Source organism: Gymnodraco acuticeps, unplaced genomic scaffold (assembly GCF_902827175.1).
Source record: "Gymnodraco acuticeps unplaced genomic scaffold, fGymAcu1.1, whole genome shotgun sequence".
Taxonomy (NCBI): domain Eukaryota; kingdom Metazoa; phylum Chordata; class Actinopteri; order Perciformes; family Bathydraconidae; genus Gymnodraco; species Gymnodraco acuticeps.
Genome location: NW_022989983.1, coordinates 3717884 through 3739631, shown reverse-complemented (window position 1 = coordinate 3739631; position 21748 = coordinate 3717884). Strand labels below are relative to the sequence as shown.

General features: G+C 39.8%; 1 protein-coding gene across 1 annotated transcript in view; it reads right to left on the bottom strand.

Annotated features, from left to right (window-relative positions):
* The window catches only part of suclg2 (succinate-CoA ligase GDP-forming subunit beta), a 111452-nt gene extending 96959 nt beyond the window's left edge, over nt 1-14493 (bottom strand). The window contains exon 1 of the mRNA XM_034212240.1: nt 14371-14493. Within this exon, the coding sequence (XP_034068131.1) occupies nt 14371-14454 (84 nt within the window). The 5' untranslated portion in view covers nt 14455-14493. The remainder of the gene's footprint in view (nt 1-14370) is intronic.
* Nucleotides 14494-21748: the final 7255 nt, after the last annotated feature.

Below are 21748 nucleotides of genomic sequence, written 5' to 3'. Positions count from 1 at the left end.
TCCACCTTGGAAAATTGATAAATCATCAATAGATCCCCTTACTCCCCATATAACTCACCTTTTCCAAATTCCATAAAGACTCAATCGTAACCAAAATGATATCCTCCACTCGCAGCAATGCTTAGTGTTAGCAGATATTAAACTGCTGAGGTCTCAACAGGAAAGGTATAATAATAGGGGAGTGTTGCCGTGGAAGAAAGCAGTTGAGTTAGCGGTGAATGGCAGCAAGGCTCCGTCCGCTGAGACCCTCTGTCTACAGTAATTATCATCAGCAGCACTCTAGAGACAATCTACCCTGTCCTTCCACCTATATACTGTTCTAATGTAAAGGTCCCATGACATGGCCATTTCTACTGATCATAATTCCATTGTTGGGTTATACTAAAATACATTTACATTCCAAACTCACATTGGTTCCTCATACAGCATCTCTGTATAGTATGTGTATTCACTCTCTGTCCTAAACGGCTTGTTGGAGCTCCTTCCCCCCCCTCCCTATGAGCCCAGTGTACATCGCGAATGGACGCGGGGAAGGGGGGGGGGGGGTGCTGAGGGGGCTGCGAGGCTCCACTCGCACCCCCCCCCCCCCGCGGCGCACCTACAGTGTAAGCGTGCCACAGTTTCGCCACGCTGCGAGGCTCCACTATCACGCGCCCCCCCCCCCCCCCAGCGCATCACATTTTCACCGCTAAAAGAGTGTGTGTGTGAGGAGCTCCACGGATTGGTCCATTTGCGTCGTCGTTACGTCACTTAGTACCAGGAAGAAAAAGAGAAATCTCCAACGAGGCGTTCTGGGGCAGCATAGGCAGGTCTTTTGTGTGTTAGAGATTTACTCGCTACAGGGTGTACTTTGAGGGTTTGTGACTTTGCAGACCATTTATATGCAGAAAAAGCTACATAACACACAAGGGGACGGGTAACAACCGGAAAAGCATGACATGGGACCTTTAATACACCCACACAGACGCACAAAGACAACAATAGACACACGGGATGTACTGTGCACACTGGTGAAGACGCACTATGGCACAAACAAATACGTAAACTCTGACATAGATGGCCCTGGATGTCATAAATATTATAAGCAAGCTCCCCTACACACAAAAGCACTCAAGAACTTTCTCCTGAGTTCATCCAAGTGACGAGAATTGGGGCATAGTAGCAAGAGCGAGTTGGAGCCAGGGCAATGATAAACAGCTGCATTATTGTTTGGAGATGATGAAAGCAAGGGAAACAAAGACTTTTAAGGAACAGGTTTGATTTATTGTGCAAATCTAAATTGACAGGATCTCTCTGGAGCACTAATGGCATAAAAAACTAATAGAAAAAAATAAGAGCGAGCTGGAACATGGAAATGAAAGCATTCACGTTATTAATGAATCAATAAGCAAAGCCCCTTTCACTTTCGTTCAAATCAGTCTTTCTGACAAAGTGTCAAAACACCAGAGGCAGGTTCCAGAAAGGTCCACAAAACACGTACCTGACTTTCCTTTTAGCTCGGGAACACATGCACTTTAAGTAGGTTAAAACATGCCATCACTGAAGAAATATAATGTGACACCACTCTAATAACAGTCCGTGATCATCTCCATTATGGTTTACTCCCTTGAAACTGCATTTCGCATTAGATTAAAAGCGATAAAGTACAATTAAGTAGATGAGAAGGAAGCTGAGGTCACATCAAGGAAACACTTCTTCCTTGAAAGAATGTTGCTGTCAGCGGGCTTGCAGCAAGAGTCTTGACATTCAGCGAGTGATTTCAAAATGTCACACACCGTAGATGAGGTGGACGCTAACCTTTTGTTTCTCTCTTTAAAAAAGTTCTCTTTTAAACATACATTAAATATTATAAATATATATATTGCAAATTAAAGTGCACCTATCATGCTATTTTTAGGCAATAGCATAGGTCTCAGATATATACAAAACATGTCCATTAAGTGTTTTGCTCAAAATACCAAACAGATCACCCATTCTAGCCATGCTACATATCCCTCTATTTCACTTCCTGTTTCAAAAGTGCTGATTTGGGGTATAAAGCTTTAAAAATAAAAATAATAATAAGAACATTTTTAAAAAGGAGGGGGCTGAGTTCATGCGGGACACGGCAGCTACTGTCTAAACTAAATACGGCGGTGATGAAACGCCGTATCATGGATTATCAAGGATTAAAACAGTTTGGAGCTCAAAGGCTTTCTCTCTTGCCGGTTATACCACAAGGTGAGTTCCTTTTTATTTCCTGCTTCTTCACACACATGCTCTCCAGTACAGGTTAGCTCTGAGTGTTAGCGATGCTAATGTAAACACCGACTAATTACGTCCAAAACAGTCGGGCATTGTTTCTGATAGCAACGTTTCTGATAGGCCCGTGGGTGTAAAGCCAGCCTACATTTCCGATATTACGTCATATCGGATGCAAATCTGGATCAGCTCCGTTGTAGCTCCGTTTTTAGAGATTTGGGTACGGAGGAAAAGAGAGAGGGTTTTATTTTCTGACGCTGCGTGAGTTCCCCGACGCACTGTGGACACATATTTATGTATAAAAGACATCAAAACATGCATTTTGCATGATAGGTCCCCTTTAAGATGTATGCAATTCGTGAGTTTTGCAGTTTGCTTAGGGGGAGAGAAATTGCACAAATAACTCTTAACTACTGCATTCACGTAAAATAAAAGTCGAGTTTGAGAAGATAATCATAGCAGAGGCGGTTTGCTTGAAAAATGTGAAGAAATAAGTCATAAGAAGGCATTTGTTGTCTGATTAAATATGTATACCTCTTGTGGTTATGTCTCCCATTTGGCAATACAATTATTTTAAGCCTCTGGTATGATAATTAAAAACAGTAGGATAAATAAATGTAATTAAAAGATGTGGTGATATGATCCTTGATACAATTAAACAATTAATATTTAGGTTTAAAATAATATTTTAGAAAAAACAAAATAATTGTGTCCCTTGTGCCAGATCCTTCTGAAGAAAAGGTTATATTTAAAACGATGCAAAGTGAGTAAACACATTTAAATACAAAATATGTGTTGGCCAATTGTTGAGGAAATATTAAAAAATGTGTTGACTTGATCCTTGATACAATAATATTCTGGACAAAAAGGAAAAACATTTGGGTTTCTTTGTGCAGCAGTTTTGTTTTTTACCAACCATAATTAAACAATTAAAACGAAGCAGTGAAGTAAACACAATTTAAATACCAACTGTGCTGGCAAAAAAAATGTAGAAAGAAAAAAGCAAAAACAACCTTGAGACAACAACTCGCAAAGACAAATTCTAAAACTAAAGTGTTGACATAAGTTAAAAAAAGTAAAAACAAAGGACTTGAAATGTGCTGAATAAACCATGTCACCATACGGCAGCTCTCTTACAGAGCACTGAGTGGGCTGTGCCCTCACAAAGTCAGAGAACGTCTGTGCAGCAGCTGCATCAGATTGCAGAGTCCTCGTCGCAGCTGTACTGATCCACCAGTGACTTTGAAGGACAAAATCATAGTTTAGTCATCGCCACTCCTCCAAAAACACTTCTTTGGCTGGCCCGTGTGGTAATCGGCACAGCATCACGCAACATCAGGACTTCTCCGGAGAGGCCCAGAATTGTGCAGTCTCATGTTTGCTGGAGAGCAGCATGCACAAAGTCAAATCGCACTTGTGGTGAGAAGTGTCATCGCAGAGAGGGGATGTCTAATCGTGGCACTTTCCAAAGTCATTTCAAGACATGCCACTACTCGGTCGTTTGCCCTTCTGTAACATGGAAGGAGTCAATATCCTAGGGCTCATTTAAAGCAGTTGTCTTTATCACTATGAGAGAGAGGGACAATGTCAAAAAGTCGCCATCTGACAGACTAGTTCTGGCTCCAATGGACATGTATTGCAGCCATAAACCCTAATTTACAGGGGAAGGTTACAAAGCAGGCGATCCCCTTTGATCAGGCCCATAAACAGCAGCCAGTCAATGCTGCGCCGCTCGCTAATCTGTCACTCAAAAATTCAAAGGGTTGACACGGCAGGTCAAAAAACGCATTTGTTTCATGATTGGATGAGAAGAGAGATAGGATATAGAGAGTGAAGATGTGATTTTGCTGTGGCAGGTGGTAACACTAAGGGAACATTATCTCTGAACACAGGCTATTTATCTACGGGTGTCAGCAATGTGGTTTCAACACGGCAGCCCATGCTATCTTTTAGTGAGTCCATAAATTCATACATGCTGATGCTAATTTCAATGATTCATTCGATTACTCAGCATGTGGTTATGCATATGGAAGGTGTTGTGTGATGTACATGCATTGACATGGAAATAAAGCCTTGAGGTAGTGTGAAAACAGAGGTTAGACACACCATCACAAAATCCTACATACAGAGCTAAAATGAAGGGGAAAAAAATTGTATTTTGCACTTTGTGTTTCCTTCTACGAAGTGAACAGAATATTGTCATGGCTTGGACTGTGGGTCTGATAAAACAATATCACAATTTGAATAGTCAGCATGGGCTCTTGACATTTTTCACTATTTTCTCTCATTTTGTATATGCACAAAAGTATATATATATATTGAAACATATGGGTTGGGTTTTGAATGTTGGTCTGATTACACTATCAAACATTTGATATCACCATGCGCTCCAGACATTTATTTTTTTTCTCACTTTATGTATATATATTTTATTAGAAAATAAGTTGTTCATAATTATTGAAAATAATCATTTGTTGCAGCTCAAACAACATGTATGCAAAAACAAAGACGTTTGTATTAATTATAATAAATAACAAAACGTTTGTTGTATAGCTTTGTAGTTAAATGCAGTGTACCAAATATTTTAAAATCCATATTTAAAGGTCCCATGTCATGCTTTTCTGGTTGTTACCCGTCCCCTTGTGTGTTATGAAGCTTTTTCTGCATGTAAACGGTAAACGAGTCACAAACCCTCAAAGTACACCCTTAGCGAGTAAAACTCTAACACAGAAAATACCTGTCTGTGCTGCCCCAGAACGCCTCCACACACACACACACACACACACACACACGCTATTGTAACATATAAACAACACACATCAGAGCACACTGGGCTCATAAGGGGGGGGGGGGGGCAGGAGCTCCAACAAGCCGTTTAGGACAGAGAGGGAATACACATACTATACAGAGATGCTGTATGAGGAAAAACAATGTGATTTTGGAACATTGAACAATGTAAATCTATTCTAGAAGACCTCAACAATGGAATTATGATCAGTAGACATGGCCATGATATGGGACCTTTAAATATGTTCATGACATTATGTTTTGTTTTTGTTGGAGAATGCATGTCCTACTTTGATTTTTCAGTCCGTGTTTTCCTTGTTCAAAGCAGTATGAAAACCTGCGGCACCCGGTGCTCTGTCATGAAGAACATCAGCGGACATATTGAAGAAAAGCTCTGATTGATGATGTGGAGGACACATGCAAAGTGGTTGCTGCTGCATGAGCCAATCAATATCTTATAGGACACCTGAAAAAGAGCCTTCATCACTCACCAGCCCTCAGAAGTCAATAAAAAAGTAACAAATTGCTTCATGGAGTTTTTTCCCCAAGTTTATAAATTATGAATATAGATAAAGCAGTATGAAGAGCCGCATTAAAGGCAGTAAAGACAAGTGGGGACTCAGAATAGGCCATGAGCCACTCACACAGAGGCTATCATCATTAACAAGTCTCGATGGCCAGACAAAGTGCAGCTCCATTAGGGGAAACTCTCAATATGTCAATCCACGATCGATTCCTCAGAGACTACATGCAAAACATAAAAAAAGACCATTGCTTTAATAGCTACTGAGGCTAAGGCATCATTTTAAGCAGACATATTCATGAGGCAATTGCAAATCTGTATTGATGTGGCCCCACATGACTCCACTTTAAGATCAGGAAGAGAAGCTTACAGACTCAAATCCTCAAGGGGTTCAAAGGGGCCTTTGAGATCATTCAAAGATTCAACATACTCCTAGTGATTGTCCTTAGAATTACCACAGGGTTAACCTATCCAATCAAAACCTGAGATGGCTTGCCAAAGTGGGTTTTTATTCAATTGCCAGGGAAACATTTGAGAACAAAATCAAAGAACAGCAAACAAAATTAAAAAAAACGAGACCAAACAGACCTTTAACTGAAAACATGATTTTCTTTAGGTCATTTTAACAGTAAAGACTCTCAATTATTGGATGGATTGCCATGCTCTTAAGTAAATGTTGGTACAAACATTCAGGTTTCCAAAGCATTGAATTATTTCATTTGGTGACTTTTTCATCCACCATGTGTGGTTGCCGAGTGACGAATTTCGGTGGAAATGATCATGTACTACTGAGGATTAATCTTAATACTTATTCACCTTCTGACTTTGCCATCAACATGTCGTTTTTTTATCCATCCAATACTTTGGTTTATGACATTATGGCTGCATCATAGCCTCAACTTTTCTTTGTGTTGTGATAGTGATAATTACCAACTGTTAGCATTCCTACAGGCTTAATAGCTTAAACAGCATTGGAGCATTTTCTCCTATAGTGTTTTGTTGTATGTTTTCATGTGTTGGGTTTGTTGTGCACTGTTGTGTAGCAGTAACGTATTGCTTCATCAGCACACATTAAACTCTTAAATGTATAACCTGTGGTTCATTTATGAAAAATAAGCAATAATGGAAGCACTTGTACTGAGTAGATAAGGCACAAAACAGCATTTTGTGTTTAACTGCTAACCACAGCGAGTGGACCACTGGAGCTTTTAAAAAAGGCACTGAACATTTCATATTATAGAGTAGTATCCCCGGATGTCTGCTGAGGTTAAATTCCTCATTACTTGTCATGGCCAGGCCATAACCCCTTTCAAATGACACTTATCCTTATTAGTGACGACAAATGACTGCAGAGCTAATTAACCAGAATCCTCAAGGGGCATTATCAAATGTTTAAGAAATTAACTGATTGCCAGTTCACCAATTCTATGCAATTGATTTGTTCCCATTCAGGTTATGAACTTGTCTCTTTTCCCCATCCATTTAGCTAACCATCCGGGAATATTTTAAAAGGGGGAACTTTATAGTGTCCACCTCAATGAGCACAGGCTGAATCAGGGAGAGCAGCTCTGTACTCAGAGCGACGATCAAAATCATTGCCGTACTGATGGCGGTGGAATGTTTTTCCGCTAATGAGGTGGCAGTTTGCTACTTAGCGGCAACTCATAAATACAGGCTGTCTTGCAATTAGACAAGCACTATGTAGAAAGCCATGGGAGAGGCAACACGCAAAGAAGCAGAGCTGAGCGGAGGCAAAGAAGCAGAGCTGATGTGGATTTTCTGCATAAACAGGCCAGTGTGAATCACAGGCAGATTTCCACTTAGAGCCAGCCATGTAACAAGAGCATGCCTCATGAAGCATTTGTGGGCTAATTCAGAAAGCCATCTAGCCTGGTCTCTTTAAATGACTAAAGTACTCGTGGCAGAAGTTCCTCTCCTTGTCCTCAGCTTGCGTTCCTCCTCCATAGATTTGAAAAAGGAGTAATGGCAAAGATAGCAGGGATGTTATAATTGTAAAAATGTAGGGCCACTGAGATTTGGCTTAACAAAAGCCCAATGACTCATCCTCAAACATATTAATCAGCAGCATTTACAATAATTAGCCTTTACTTTTCCTTCAAGCCGCTCTTGAGGTGAACCATAGCTTTTTCCTTTGATGATGTAAGGTCGCATGCATGGCACAAAAGAGGAAGGCCACTTTCTGCCGTCATTACTGCCATCACACAACTTGTAGCTTTCCATGTCCTTGCCTCTTTAGAGCTACGGTTGTGCTCAGACCATCAGAGTATGGAGAGAAAAATGACATCTGTCTGTTAGAGAGCAGGACTGTGGAGCAGAGACAGAGGTGAGAGCAGTAGAGCGTGGCTCCAGGATTTAGATCAGGGGGATTTCCATCATTGACAGGTCTTTAGACAGGGTAGGGTCTAATCTTTCACAGACAGGCTTAAGAAAGGAAAACCTGACTGTTGTGTCTCGACAGATAGGGATTTAAGTAATTAGCATCATTAATAAGAGGGTGTAAGTCGGAGTCATATTCAAGGGTGTTGAGTTGAAGGGAAGATAACGCTGTCATGAGGAGAAAGCAATACAAGGATGCGCAACTATGTCAAAGTTCATCTCCAACATACAAGTCAAAATGTTAACAGCAATGAAGTTAATAAACTGTGTTTATCCGACTTTTACACAGTTGTCAGGAAAATGGTATCTATGATGAACAAGCTTTGAGAATTTTGATTTTAAACCAAAGTGTCTGAGGCTGTGTCAGCAGAATATGATTGCCAGCGGTTTGGAAACAATGTATCACTTTTAGGGGTGTAAGGGTATCCGTATTCGTCCCGTACCGTCACGGTTCGGCACATGCAGTCACACGACGAATACGTCTTTTTTTTACGAGTGGGAAAAAAGTCTGTCATTCAGGGCAGTATCCATTACACTATTTATAATCCAGGGGGCGGTATTGCGCCTAAAAGCTGTTTGCCAGCCGCCCTTAAACAACAAATGAAGAACAAGAAGAAACACAACTGTCACTACCCGATCTGCAGCTCTGCCCGATCTGCAGTGCGCATGTGCGAGATGGTCCGCCATATTGGACAACTCCGTACGGCAACCCAATAAGGACACTTGACACAGTGGCTTTTGGCAAAGCTCTAAAAGAAAACTCGAGAGGGATGAGTTATTGTTATTACAACGTGACTTCAGTATTATTTAACAACTCCTTTTATTGGGTTCTTTTATTTGCGGTTAAGTACATTGTCAGAATAAGTGAGAAAAGAATTTAACTTCTGTTAAACAGCTATCATACTGAATACATATTTACTGTGAATGTATGCAAAAATGTATGGCATATAGCTGTCTAACAGAAGTTAAATCAATTTCTCACTTATTCTGACAATGTACTTAACCCCAAATAAAAGAACCCAATAAAAAGAGTTGTTAAATAATAGTGAAGTCACGTTGTAATAACAATAACTCATCTCTCTCTCGAGTTTTATTTTTGGGCTTTGCCAAAAGCCACTGTGTCAATTGTCCTACTTGAGTTGCCGTCCGGAGTTGTCCAATATGGCGGACCATCTCGCACATGCGCACTGCAGATCGGGCAGAGCTGCAGATCGGGTAGTGACAACAACAACAAAACCAACAAAATACAAGAAGAAGAAAAGTTAGTATGGCGATTTCAGATAACACACAGAAGCTAGAACCCACCTGCTTCTTTTAAATCAGCTGTGTGGGAACATTTCGGGTTCCCTGCGGACTAAATAACGATGAAGTGTGCGAGTGGTGGATCGGACGAGGACGGTGTGTCGGCGTTGTTCGATAGCAGTGCGGTATGCTAATGGTAACACACGCCAAACATGCTAAATCATATCAGGAGGCATCACCCAGATTTGCCAATCACCGAAACCGGCAAAAGACAACAGCAGTACAACAGCTGATCCCCGCTGTTTTTAAGAAGCCAATAGACGTGAGAGCCGAGAGACCAAAATAAATAACGGAAGCTTTTGGCATATGTTTTTCAACGACTTTGCGCTCTTGAAACACTTTCTTAATATTTATGATGTAATATTTTCAAGACATTCTTTTTAGTTTTACAGCTTGATGAAACCTTTTTGTTTGACATCAGCCATTATAGATAATATGGCCATCTGAGTGTGTGTGGTACTGTTTGTGGTTTGTTTAATACAGTTAATTATTCAAAATGTCAGAGTTCTTTATTTTTAAACTGAATTGCACTACTGTTCAAAAATAAATAACAACAAACCTGGAATTATGCATTTGGGACTTTGTTTTGCTTTTTCTTGTTGTACCGAACCCGTACCGAACCGTGACCCCGAAACCGAGGTACAAACCGAACCGTGACCTCTGTGAACCGTTACACCCCTAATCACTTTGGAAGCTTCTCTATTGGTTGTGGTATATTGGCAATAGTGTTGTGTTTACAGAGCCTTGTTGATCTGTAAACACAACACAATTATGCAGTCGGATTGACATGGTTGAAATGTTTTTACACTGATGAAGGCAACTCAGGTTTCCATGTCTTGAACAAAATATTCGTATGGAGCGGCCCCAGGCAAACTGAATTATGAAATCCAAATCATACTTACAATATGTTTGAAGGCCTCATTTCAGAGATGATGGATGAGCTTTGGCGGCTGAACGTTATCTTCAACATACTGCACTTTTAATGAATTACATCTGTCAGCAATCACTGACATTGTTTTCTCAACATCACTCCCACTTCTCCCTCGTTATCTACACTTGAAAAACAGCAGAAGTTTAGCTAATAGGAGTGCATTCCCTCATTGCATTCCCCATTTCCGTGGCTGCCAACATTTCCTAATGACTGCAGCCCTTCTAAATTATTGAAAAAGCCTAAGCACCTCACCAGCTACAGAAATGGCTATTAACTTTGGTGAAGCGATATTCAAATCCTGTTAGAGCTAGCTTCGTCCTCCGGTATTCCTTGCGGGGAGGAAATGTAAATGTGTTCTTGCTGAGACAGATGGGGAAGCCGCCCGTCGTTTGAAGTTCCAGCGAAAGAAGTCGTTGCAAGCAGAGGGCTCTCCAACCCCCTCCGTAAAATATTCAGGACCGAGTCTCATTGAGCCAACTCGCTTCCCAGTGCTCCCTTCAAACCATGCTGGGCTTCGACACTGTTGGGTTATTGCTAAGCAGGAACACCTTGCAAAAAATAAAAAACTTTAGCAAACGTTTACAAATTCACCACTGTGCAGAGACAGTGAAAAACAGAGGATTATCTCGCTGTACAGACAAGAATTCAGGAGATTTGATTTATGAGACAAAGACGGGAGGAGAGAGAGAAAGAGCATGAGAGGGAAACATCCCACTCCCCCCTTTAAGAGCATCCTGGGGCCTAACCATCTGAATATTGTGACGCTTCCTTTGGATTGACGAATTATCGCAAATTGAATTCCTGGGCTTAGCTGACGTACTGCCAAAGCTGATTTGATTCTATTGTAGAGATACCTGACTGTCAATCAGTGCAGACTCTGATACTGTGCTACAGACCAGAGAGAATCCCTGATCATTACTCTTATCACCTGGGCCGATAGAGAGACACAGAGAGAGGGGAATAAAGAGGAGAGAGAGAGACATGTGGAGGCAGTGGAAGAGAAGCGGGTTCAACGGCCAAAAGAGGTGAGATCAGAATTGTTGCAACAGAAATGTACTCTCTGAGGACATGACACTTCATACACCGCTGAGTAAAACAATATTTGTTGGGAATACTGGCAGCCTCACAGAGTGTTGCAGATTGAATTTACAAACAGTACAGAGTAGGTGAGAAAAGCCAGAAAAAACATTGTAGACGAAGAGTAACAATATTATAGTCAATATGAAGTATTTTCATTTATTTAGGTTATATTTATTATATACATAACATTGTATATTTTGTGATATACATGTTGTTTATTGTAGTACAATGTGGACATTTTTAAATACGTTACTGTACCTTTATATCAATGTTATATATAAAACTAAACATTGGGTTATTTAACTATTTTTATTTTATGTTTAATCTGACATTGTTACGCTATTGCCTATGTTCATATAATTATCTATATTATTTGTTTTATTCCAGTCTTTACTTCAACATAACCTCTAACCTGTTGACACTATGTAACATCTGCTGAAAACTGTTCATTTGAATTATAGCAAATATATAATATAATTGTATTAATCACATACCTAAATACCTCAATACATCAAATTCGGTCACCCGTTGCCTTCAGACAAGCTTTCGCTGTTATACATATTTTTGATCAATTAATTTGGGGATTTAGTATTGTGTCATTCTTAAGGGAATATTGCAAATAGAGCAAAAAGTGCTATAGCGCCCCCTACGAAGTTGCCAAAAGGCAGCCCCTTGCTCAGGTTTCACCCAAAAATGTGGTAGGTATATGTAACAAGGTGAGATGCACAACAAAAAGTCTTAAAACCAACAGGGAGTCGGACATTTTTGTTGTTTACCCATTCGATAAGCAAAGACAGTTTCTAAATATTTCAAACAAACTTAATTATGAAAAACAAGTAATAGTGGTCTTTGCATGCATCCTTAGGATATTGTCTTTGTTAGGGAATAATTTGCTTAGGTATTCAACCTTGGACACAGTTCATCATGTTCTCCTCTCACCGTCTCTTTTCTCATGGCATATTTCTACGGCCTTGGATATTGCTGCTCTCTCTCTTAAGGAGAGGCAGCTTGGGCGCATTGTTGTTTCCAGTCTATGACAGAGCACAAGCTGCCATGAGGTAATTACTGTTCAGGGACGTAGGTTCTCTGGCGCACATTCTTTCCTATGGACGAGAGCTCTAGTTAGATTCAGGGTCCATATTTGTTCAGTCTCACTGATGAAGAATGTTGATTATTACACTACGAACTAGTTAAAACCTAGAGCTACAGAAGAGTTCTTCATAATTGGTTTGGCAACCGCTGTGTCAACTCGTGACGCACCACCTGTCTTGTGAATTATCCGGCCGTAACTCCAAATAAACCGTCAGTGTTTGCCATCAAAGCTCCAGCTCTCCTCGTGTCTCTCTGAGTCCTGTTTCCAATTGCTTCAGAAGTTTCCCCCACAGTCTTCACAGGCATCTTAGGCTCATTACTTTAAATAAAAACAGTATTAGTGTTTCACCAGAGCAATGGATTATAAAGACAACATAAGCCTCCTTCACCATATGTTTAAATAACAGCAAGATTAACACTAGTCCCAGGTAAGATGGCTGCCATATGGTTGCATCGCGGAGCTGAAAGTCATTAAAGCATTACACATCCTTTGTCAAACACAGTGTGCCTACAGGACTGGACCAGTGTTTACACTATCAACTTGTTACATTACATGTTACTTGTTAGACGCGTTTATCCAAAGCGACTTACATGCTCAATACCGTGGGCAATCCCCACAGGAGCAATTTGGGGTGAAGAGTCTTGCCCAGGGACACAACGACATGCTGACTGCAGTGGGGGTTTGAACCTGTGCTCCCCTGATCCGAACACCAACGCACTAGTCCACTGCCCCACACGCCTCCCACTTACTGTTACTGCTCTCAACTTTCAGGCAGGACATTTGCACTACATGGACACAATTCTATAAGACAGATCCCTGATGCCGACTGAGAAGAAAAAAATCGAATTGGACTTGAAGCAGAGCAAACTGATATATCTATCCTGTTCTCCAAAAAAATGTAATGCTTTACAAAAAATCTACATTCTCAGAAAGTGTGCATTTATTTGTTAGTCAATACATGTCAGACAGGGGGTTGTATTTCTAAACCTTTCTTGGGGCTTTGGCAGCCTTTTGAAACATTCTGCTTGTAATCATAACGTCTAATGCTTTGTTTGCAAAACAGATGAAGATGTCACTGTAATAATTTGCCATTGTGAAAGTAGACAAACATAATCAGTGAAATCCTTCAAGCTGTTGTTCAAAGCTCGGAAAAAGACACTGGAGGATCAAAGTACACAAGTTGACCTTTTCACTGTGGGCTTATCTGAGATAGGGCTCAGGTTAGCTATGTCTCTAAGTTTGCTTCAACAGTGTGTGCTTAACCAAAGCTCACTGAAAATATACTAAACAAAAAATTATGTCGTCACGAAAATCTGACCTTCAAAATAAATGTGCTTATTCAATTGAAATTGCATATAAACACCCACAATTACACAGGGATATACATGCGGAGACTAATTTCAAGGGTAACGGATACATGCTGTTAGGGGGGAAATAAAGGTAAATATATGACTTAGCAACCAACCCTCTATTTTCTGCACCTCTTAGTGTTGTAAAAGCATGTAAGACATTTTTATAAAGCTTTAGCACTGTCTGAACCCTACTTTAAAATGTGTAAAAACTTTGAGAATCTGCAAGGAGAGATTGCACCATCTTCTTCACATCTACACCATATTGGGCCAGTTTGAGAATGAAAAAACACTATATAAGGACATTTACTCTTGCCAAATCTGGACTAGACTATCCCAGAAAAGACAGATACTATTTAAAACAGAGTTACAGATTTGTGAAAACTTTACTCTATTTCACCCACTGCAAATGCATTACATGTCCAGCATTTCTACAACTACTTTAGCGCTATTATAGGTTGCATTGAGGAGAGCGTGGTTACATCACCAGCTGACTGTCAGTTAAACTTTGATCTGGCAGACCTCTCTGTGCTCACACATGCTAACCTGCTAGCCACGTAGCTCCACTAACAGCCTCCCTGAGACGATGACAACCAACAAAACGACGGCAAAACAAACCCGTGTGAGGTGAAAAACACATTGTCAGTCATGTAAGCTGTGAGAGTACCTTGACTTTGTTCAGAAGAATGTGCTTTGAGGTAGTTGTCCTCAGTCCTCTTGATGCAGCCTGGGATGCCATGGAAGCCGCCATGTTGACATGGAAGACCAGAGGAAAAGTGATGACGTTGTGAGCATGTGCGAGTTTATCAGAGCCGTTCATAGGTCAACTGGCAGACAGGGGCGGGGCTTAAGAGGAGGCACACACAAGTCCCAATGTTCAATTTGCACAATGTACTCAAACTAAGGAGAGGACAAACGTAATACAATCAGAAATTAATATATCTGAAATCCAGGCTGCAGATTTGTATATGAATTTAAGATAATAATATGACTCAAATGAATAAACACAAAAAAGTAAACTTCTTAGGAAGAATAATTACTCATATGTATTCTTTATTGCATACGTTTTTATTTTTAGAATAAATAGTTTATTTGACTTTGAATTATGTGTTATTATCGTTCCTACTCTTATGATGATTATTAGTATTATAAGTATTACTATTATTAGTAATTATTAGTAATTAGTAGTAGTAGTAGTAGTAGTAGTAGTAGTAGTAGTAGTAGTAGTAGTAGTAGTAGTAGTAGTAGTAGTAGTAGTAGTAGTAGTAGTAGTAGTAGTAGTAGTAGTAGTAGTAGTAGTAGTAGTAGTAGTAGTAGTAGTAGTAGTAGTAGTGGGGGAAACTTCTGAAGCAATTGGATTAGGACTCAAAGAGAGACACGAGGAGAGCTGGAGCTTTGATGGCAAACACTGACGGTTTATTTGGAGCTTCGGCCGGAGAATTCACAAGACATGTCACGGGCCACGGGTTGACCACACGGTTGAGATGCCACAATCAATTCTGAAGAACAGTGGCGGTTCTAGACCAATTTGACTGGGGGGGCCAGGCTGGGGCCAGTTATTTTCTGAGGGGGGCACAATAAATGCAGGATGAAAAAGACAGTATGAAGTAATTTTGCGCATAAGAAAACAATGCAATACAGTTATTGGTATTTGTTTCATTACACATATTTATTTCAGATACTTATAGTTACAGTTTTTACGCTCTAATGGGTCCGACTAGAATGACAAATATCGTTAGTTCCGTCTATTCTGTCAGCCAAGAAATCGTTTAATCATAAACTTTTTTTTATGATTAAAACTAGAACCGCCCCTGCTGAAGAACCCTCCTGTAGTTACAGGTTTGAACTAGTTCAGAGTGTAATAATCAACATTCTTCAATAGATAGACTAAACAGCTGAGGACACTGAAACACATTTTTTGTCGCCTATGGCTCGGGGTCATCTACACCAGGAGGAGGATGTGTTCCAGGTGTTCCACATCAATAACCGAAGTTGCCCGGTCACAAACTGGTAACAACAAAATGCTAGGGCAGCCCCTCCTTAAGAGAGGTAGCAGCTGCCCAAGGTTGGGCATCTGCGTCAGAGGGCAAAAGGTAAACATGTATGCATAATTATTCCCTGACAGTAGTAGTAATAGTATATTTTTTATTTAAATTAAGGTGTATTCTTGTTTCTCCATTATGTATAGCACCTATCTGCGACGTTTATATATTTGAATGTTTTTTGTCCAATAATATTTAGAATATAAGTAAATAAACTCCATGGTCCAAAGCTGATAATTAAAATTAAAAAATGACAATATGTATGAAAAAAAGTTGACAGTGTAGCCTACTTACATTTGACAACCGAACACAAGTGTATTCTTCGAGAAACAATCTATTGGAGAGACAGGATTATATAATATATATTTTTAGACTACAGTAACTGCTTTGAAGCTTGGAATCCGGAGGATAAACTAAATTAGGACAAATAAACAACTTGTATTTAAATATGTTAGAACGTGATTTTGTGTGACATAAGTGATGCTTATATATCTGAGATTACCCAGTGAGCTTTGCTTTGTGTATGTTTCGGTTAGCTTTGTTGTGGATTCATGTCAGGATGTGTGTGTATTTATTCAAATACCAATGTTGGAAATCTAATGGGATATTATATAAATAGAAAATGTGCATATGTTTAAACATTCATGAGGCCAATATGTATTTATTTATAAGATATTTTGCTGTAAATTGTCAACGGGTATAGAATCATTGTTGGTGTTTTGCTGATTAAAGTGTCTAAATGCGTTTTTGCCCCTCATTGTGTTGTGGCTTTTCGAGCCAGTCGTAACAAATCCCATAAGTGATGGAGAACATTATGTGTGCCTCAAGCTCACGCACACATTTATTTGTTCATATTTAGGGCAGTATGCTGTAGTGGTTTAAAAACTAATGGAAATAAAAATGTATTTATAAATCTAAAATGAAGGCTGCACTGAGAGGGCATGAATTATGTGATGTTGTGTTATCAGTTTATTGTAACAAACCTAAACAAATGTATATACCAAACACAGCTGTTATAACTGTCTGCTACTTCATCACTTTAATACATTCACTTACATTTATAATGCTTTTACTTGTCTTTTCAATCTTGGATGTGCACTGATTTGATTCACATTTTATTAAGGTGTGCTTGCCTTTTTATTCAATATATTAGTGTACTCTTTTGTTTTGTCTTTTATCTGCCCTGTACCCTTTGCTGAAACACTACAGCAATACATACAAATGTGTAAATGTACATTTATAAACGAATAAAGGATTTCCTATTCCGATTCTGATTTCTGACCTGAAACAGAAAGGTCATTAATTACTTATTCATTAATTTGACAGTGAAGTCTGCACATTGTTTCTGATTGAAAACATATGTTTGTTTTTCATTGTGATTTATTGTAATTTAGGAAAACTGATACTTATTACTGTAACTAACTACTAATATTCCCAGTACAAAAAGTATTCTTACTTTGCTCCACACTGAAAATGTATAACAAAAGAAAACTCTTATATGTATGTCTAATTAATATAATTAGATTTTTGTATGTTTTTTCTACTATTTGCTGATTGTTTTGTTGACTTTTACTAGCAGTGTTTTTATAGTATTAGTTCTAACACTTTAAATAAAAAAGTTTTTTTGCACCACTTGAATAATCAAACTCCTCATTTTAATAACACAGTATAATGCAGATGAGTTTACACTAAAAGGCGCAGCATTGATTTTAAATGTCTGCACCGCTTCATCCATGGTGTGACCTTGTGAGCGGGACAAAAACAATCACTGTGCTCAGCTGAGAGCTATTGGTCGGGAGTGGAGTTAGAGAGCGTGGGATGTGTGAGCTGATCTTGTCTGAATAGCTAAATAGCCCACTCACACAACAAGCCTCCAGAGCCCTCATTACATGCCGCATCTTGAAAGGGCAGAGAGGGCAAACCGATCATAAAGAGCAGTGATTATGACAAGGGGGGAGAGAGAGGGATGAGATACTCACTTAGAAACCATGAGTGTCAGCAGGCTAGGGAGGACAAGACAGAGAGGAGACGATGATGAACTGCTACATCCAAGAGTTCTCTTCTTTCTTTTTTTAAGTGCGGTTATAGTCCAAAAATCTACATTGTAAAACCTTGAAAAACTTTTAAAATGTGTAAATGTAAACCACTTTAATGACAACTGGGAAGGAATCTCTCATGTTTATTTGATATTTTGGCTCTTAACCCTTCTTTTGGGTGAGGGCTTTTGATAGTCAGTGATCCATATTGCTCACAGGGAAATGTTCTTTGACGGTTAAGAGCACAAATGAGGTGAAAAGTGCTGCACTGGCATAATGTTTTTGGTATGTCAACAAATTATTCTGAATGTGTAAAAATGTGTCCCTTTGTGTCAGTGAAGTGTGGCGCTCAACTTAAGTCTAAGGCTTGACTTTGAATCAAAGAGAAGCAGAATGACTAAAAGATGATTCACGTGAACATTTCCAGGCTTATGTTTCTTTAGACTTTGTCTCACCAGGGACGTTTTCTCCTCTCAAGAGAATTGGTATTCAGACAGGGCCGTCAGAATATCAATGACCCTTACTAATGCAATTCAACTTTTCTCATTTTAGATGTTGTCCTGTCTCGTAGAACAAAAACTGCTTTTGTCCGCCGAGATGGAAATTGTCTCATTGTCCTCCTAAAATACAAAACATAACAATAGTGCTGCTATTTTCTTGTTTACAAACCGTCTTAAATTTAAGACACAATTTGAATTTCAATGGGCACTTGAAAACAGCACATTTCTCCCTCATTTGCACATTTTTAGAATATGCAAGTTGTGGAAAAAAAAGACATTATCAAGACCGTATCACTTAGTAAAACATGCCACTGCAAAAGTAGGGTATATAGCTTGTGGGCTGCCATTAAAGGTAGCATTAACATCAAATTAAAAGCTTACAGATAGAACAACAACATTGTAAGGATGTTGGCTAAAATATCAAGCCATTGCCAAACAATAGCTGTGATATTATAATATCATATACATGAGTTAAGTTGATGTGTAACCTGCATTTTTACTGAAAATGCATTATTCAAAGAACCATTTCCTTCAAAAACAATCATTCACCAACCAAGCCTTTTGTTATAACTATCATGAAATACTGAATTTGGTTAAAAAAATGCATGAAATACAAATACAGTATACAGTGTGATTTTTAAGATGTTTATAATTATACATTGTATTACAAGAGACTAAAATTGAAAGAATACTGCGGCATGTGTGGATGGTGTGGAAAATAACAGGATGTTTATTTTCCGCCACCAACACATTTAATAAGTTAGAATGCATTCAAAAAACCTAGTAACTCTTACTCCTATCTTTATTTTGTCTTCAGTGGCAAAGGTTACAATCTTTATTACAGTAATTTTGAAGGAGTCACTTGTACTCTAACTACAATCGGCAGCGATGGAAGCTGAAGGACAGAATGACGAGAAAATGCTAGGTGGCGTGCATTGAAGGAAATATCTTTTTATGAACTATTATAAAATAAAAGTACGAACCATCAAATTGTTATGTTTTGACAGAACTAGTCATTTTACCTTGCTGATCATCGAGAAAAAAACATCCCTTTCTTTCCATTACGTTTGTGACGTGACCATGACCAGCAGAAAAGAATTGAAAAGCATACTCGTCTACCAGCAATGTGGAAGGAGTCTATTTCCTAAGCAGAGTAAAAAGAAAACCTGCTAATTCAGATGGAAAAGGTTATTAGTGACCGTGTGGCAAATTACAATGTTGCATGTCACATTTTTTCTTCCATCTGCCTGTCTGCCCTGAGGAAATTGAGCGAATGTGCAGGAAGAGCAACTAATTTGAGGTTTTTCCCAATAATCTATTGTCTGCTTGCATCCAGTGAGCTGCGAGCTGTCAGAAAACCAGAAACGGCGAGCCACAGATCCCAACAGGAAGAGCCTTGTGGTCAGCTCTGACCCCTCCCTCACTTAAAAAGCCTTAATGCTTGGCTAACAACCCACAGGCCTCACAGCTAAGCTGACACCCTAAGATAGCCCAGAGTCTGGACCACACGCCTCTGTCGATCCCTGTTTGTCTGCCTACACCCTCCCTCTCTTTTTCCTTTCTGCCTCAAGCCTCTCTCTCTTTCTCTGTTTCCCCTCGCTGTGTTCCTTTCACTCTCTTCCTCTCTGCATGTCTTCTTCTCCCTGACCTGCCTGTTAACCAGAGTTCCCAGATGCAGGGTTCAAAAGCAAATTCTGCACCGTCTTCCTCCTGACTGCAGGGAATTCTTCAAAAGTCAATGAGACAATGACAGCAAGGCTCTGCCCATCTCATTAATGAGACTAGCCAGACAGCAGATCACCAGAGAGAGAAATAAGAATCCACAAGCATCTGAAAAGGTTTTTCTTCTCCATCTGTCTGTCGGTTTCACATGCAGAGTCTGGACAATTTAATGACCCTTTCTCTGACTGAATGCTGATAGCTCCAATTCATTTTATTCAACGTGCACTCACACTCTCTGTCTCTCAGCCGTTAAGGAAAGCGGACATGGCCGAGCACCAACTTACTCGGTCTGACCTCTGTGAATATATGTATATAATGCGCTGAGGCCAAAAGTACAAGCAGTGCATACAAGAATAAGTTCACATCAGTGCATAGAAGTTCTGAAAGTAGCTATTCAGCTTTGCAACAGTGTTGTTATTCTGTTAAAGCTAGAGGTTTAAACTCTTAAAGCTAGAGGTTTAAACTCTGACATGTTTACATATAGATTTGTGTGGCATTAGCTAGCCAGGAAACAGTTTTGTTTTCCATCCGACAGAATAACAAATCAGTGAGAGATAGATGGGGAATTAATGCACTTAACTGCTGAGTCAACAGGCAAGGAATCTAGCGGCTTAGTCACAAAGACAGTGAGCAGACTGCGGACAGGGAAATTAAAATAGACAAGAAAAGACGCTGCGGAGACCTGAGATCGGACGGAGAGAGAAAGTGAAAGAGATGAGCAGGGAAGGGGACGGTCATTGCCCCCTGCGCTCAACACATCTTTTGATATGACAGACGGCAAACATAATTAGTCATCATTTTCTCCGCTAACCCTTGGAGTTCACAATGTCACAGCTATGCATATGTATGAGCCTGAGCCTTTTCTTTCATCCTTCTATTTTTTTTTCAAAGAGTTTGGACGGATTATGACCTAGTAAACACTTTTTTCTCCAGAAGAAGAAAAACAGGGCATTTCTCCCAGTTTGTGGACTACCTTAGCTCACCCAAGATAACTTTCACTTTTCCTCCATAAAATGCCCAAGAGCATAAGATTTTCGGCACTTCACTTGCATCTGCTCTGAATGTCAGTGAATCAATACAGTGACAGGAGCTGCCACATCTTACCTAGCCTCCGCTTCGGATGTCTGTCAGCCACACTCAGCTGGACGCCCTCCATTAATGTGCTGTGCAATAACATAGTCGGTGGGTCCCCATGCTTGGAGACAGATGCATCAAACAGAGCTTGTGAAGTGTTGGGTCTATGGCTGTGTGATGTTCCTGCAGGTTTCTCTTCAGCAGATCCCTCGATGGAAATAACCAGCCTGGATCAAAGCAGGGGGGACACCATATCATAATATGACAGAGAGATACCCTGATGGAGGTGACTGATTTGTTAATCATGTGGGCATATGAGCCGATGCATTGAAGAACATTGGTGGGCTTCTCAGAACATTTACTCATAGATACAGATACTATTCATTAAAAGGGTTTGGCTGCGCACCAGAGGTAGGCGGTTTTGGGGACTTTCTTGTATTCCCAAAATGGAAAACGAATGCTGACAAACTCTCAAATTCAACAGCATAAACAGGTGACATCTAAAATACTGACTTCAAAAGATTGCCCTGTTTTATCCTAGGCTCCAGAATCACTCGCAGCATGGATCATTGCACTGGGGAGAATGGAAATCATAAACAAACCCTTAAACACTGCATCTGATAAACACACAAACACTCACGGACATGCGCATCCCCCTCACACACATACAG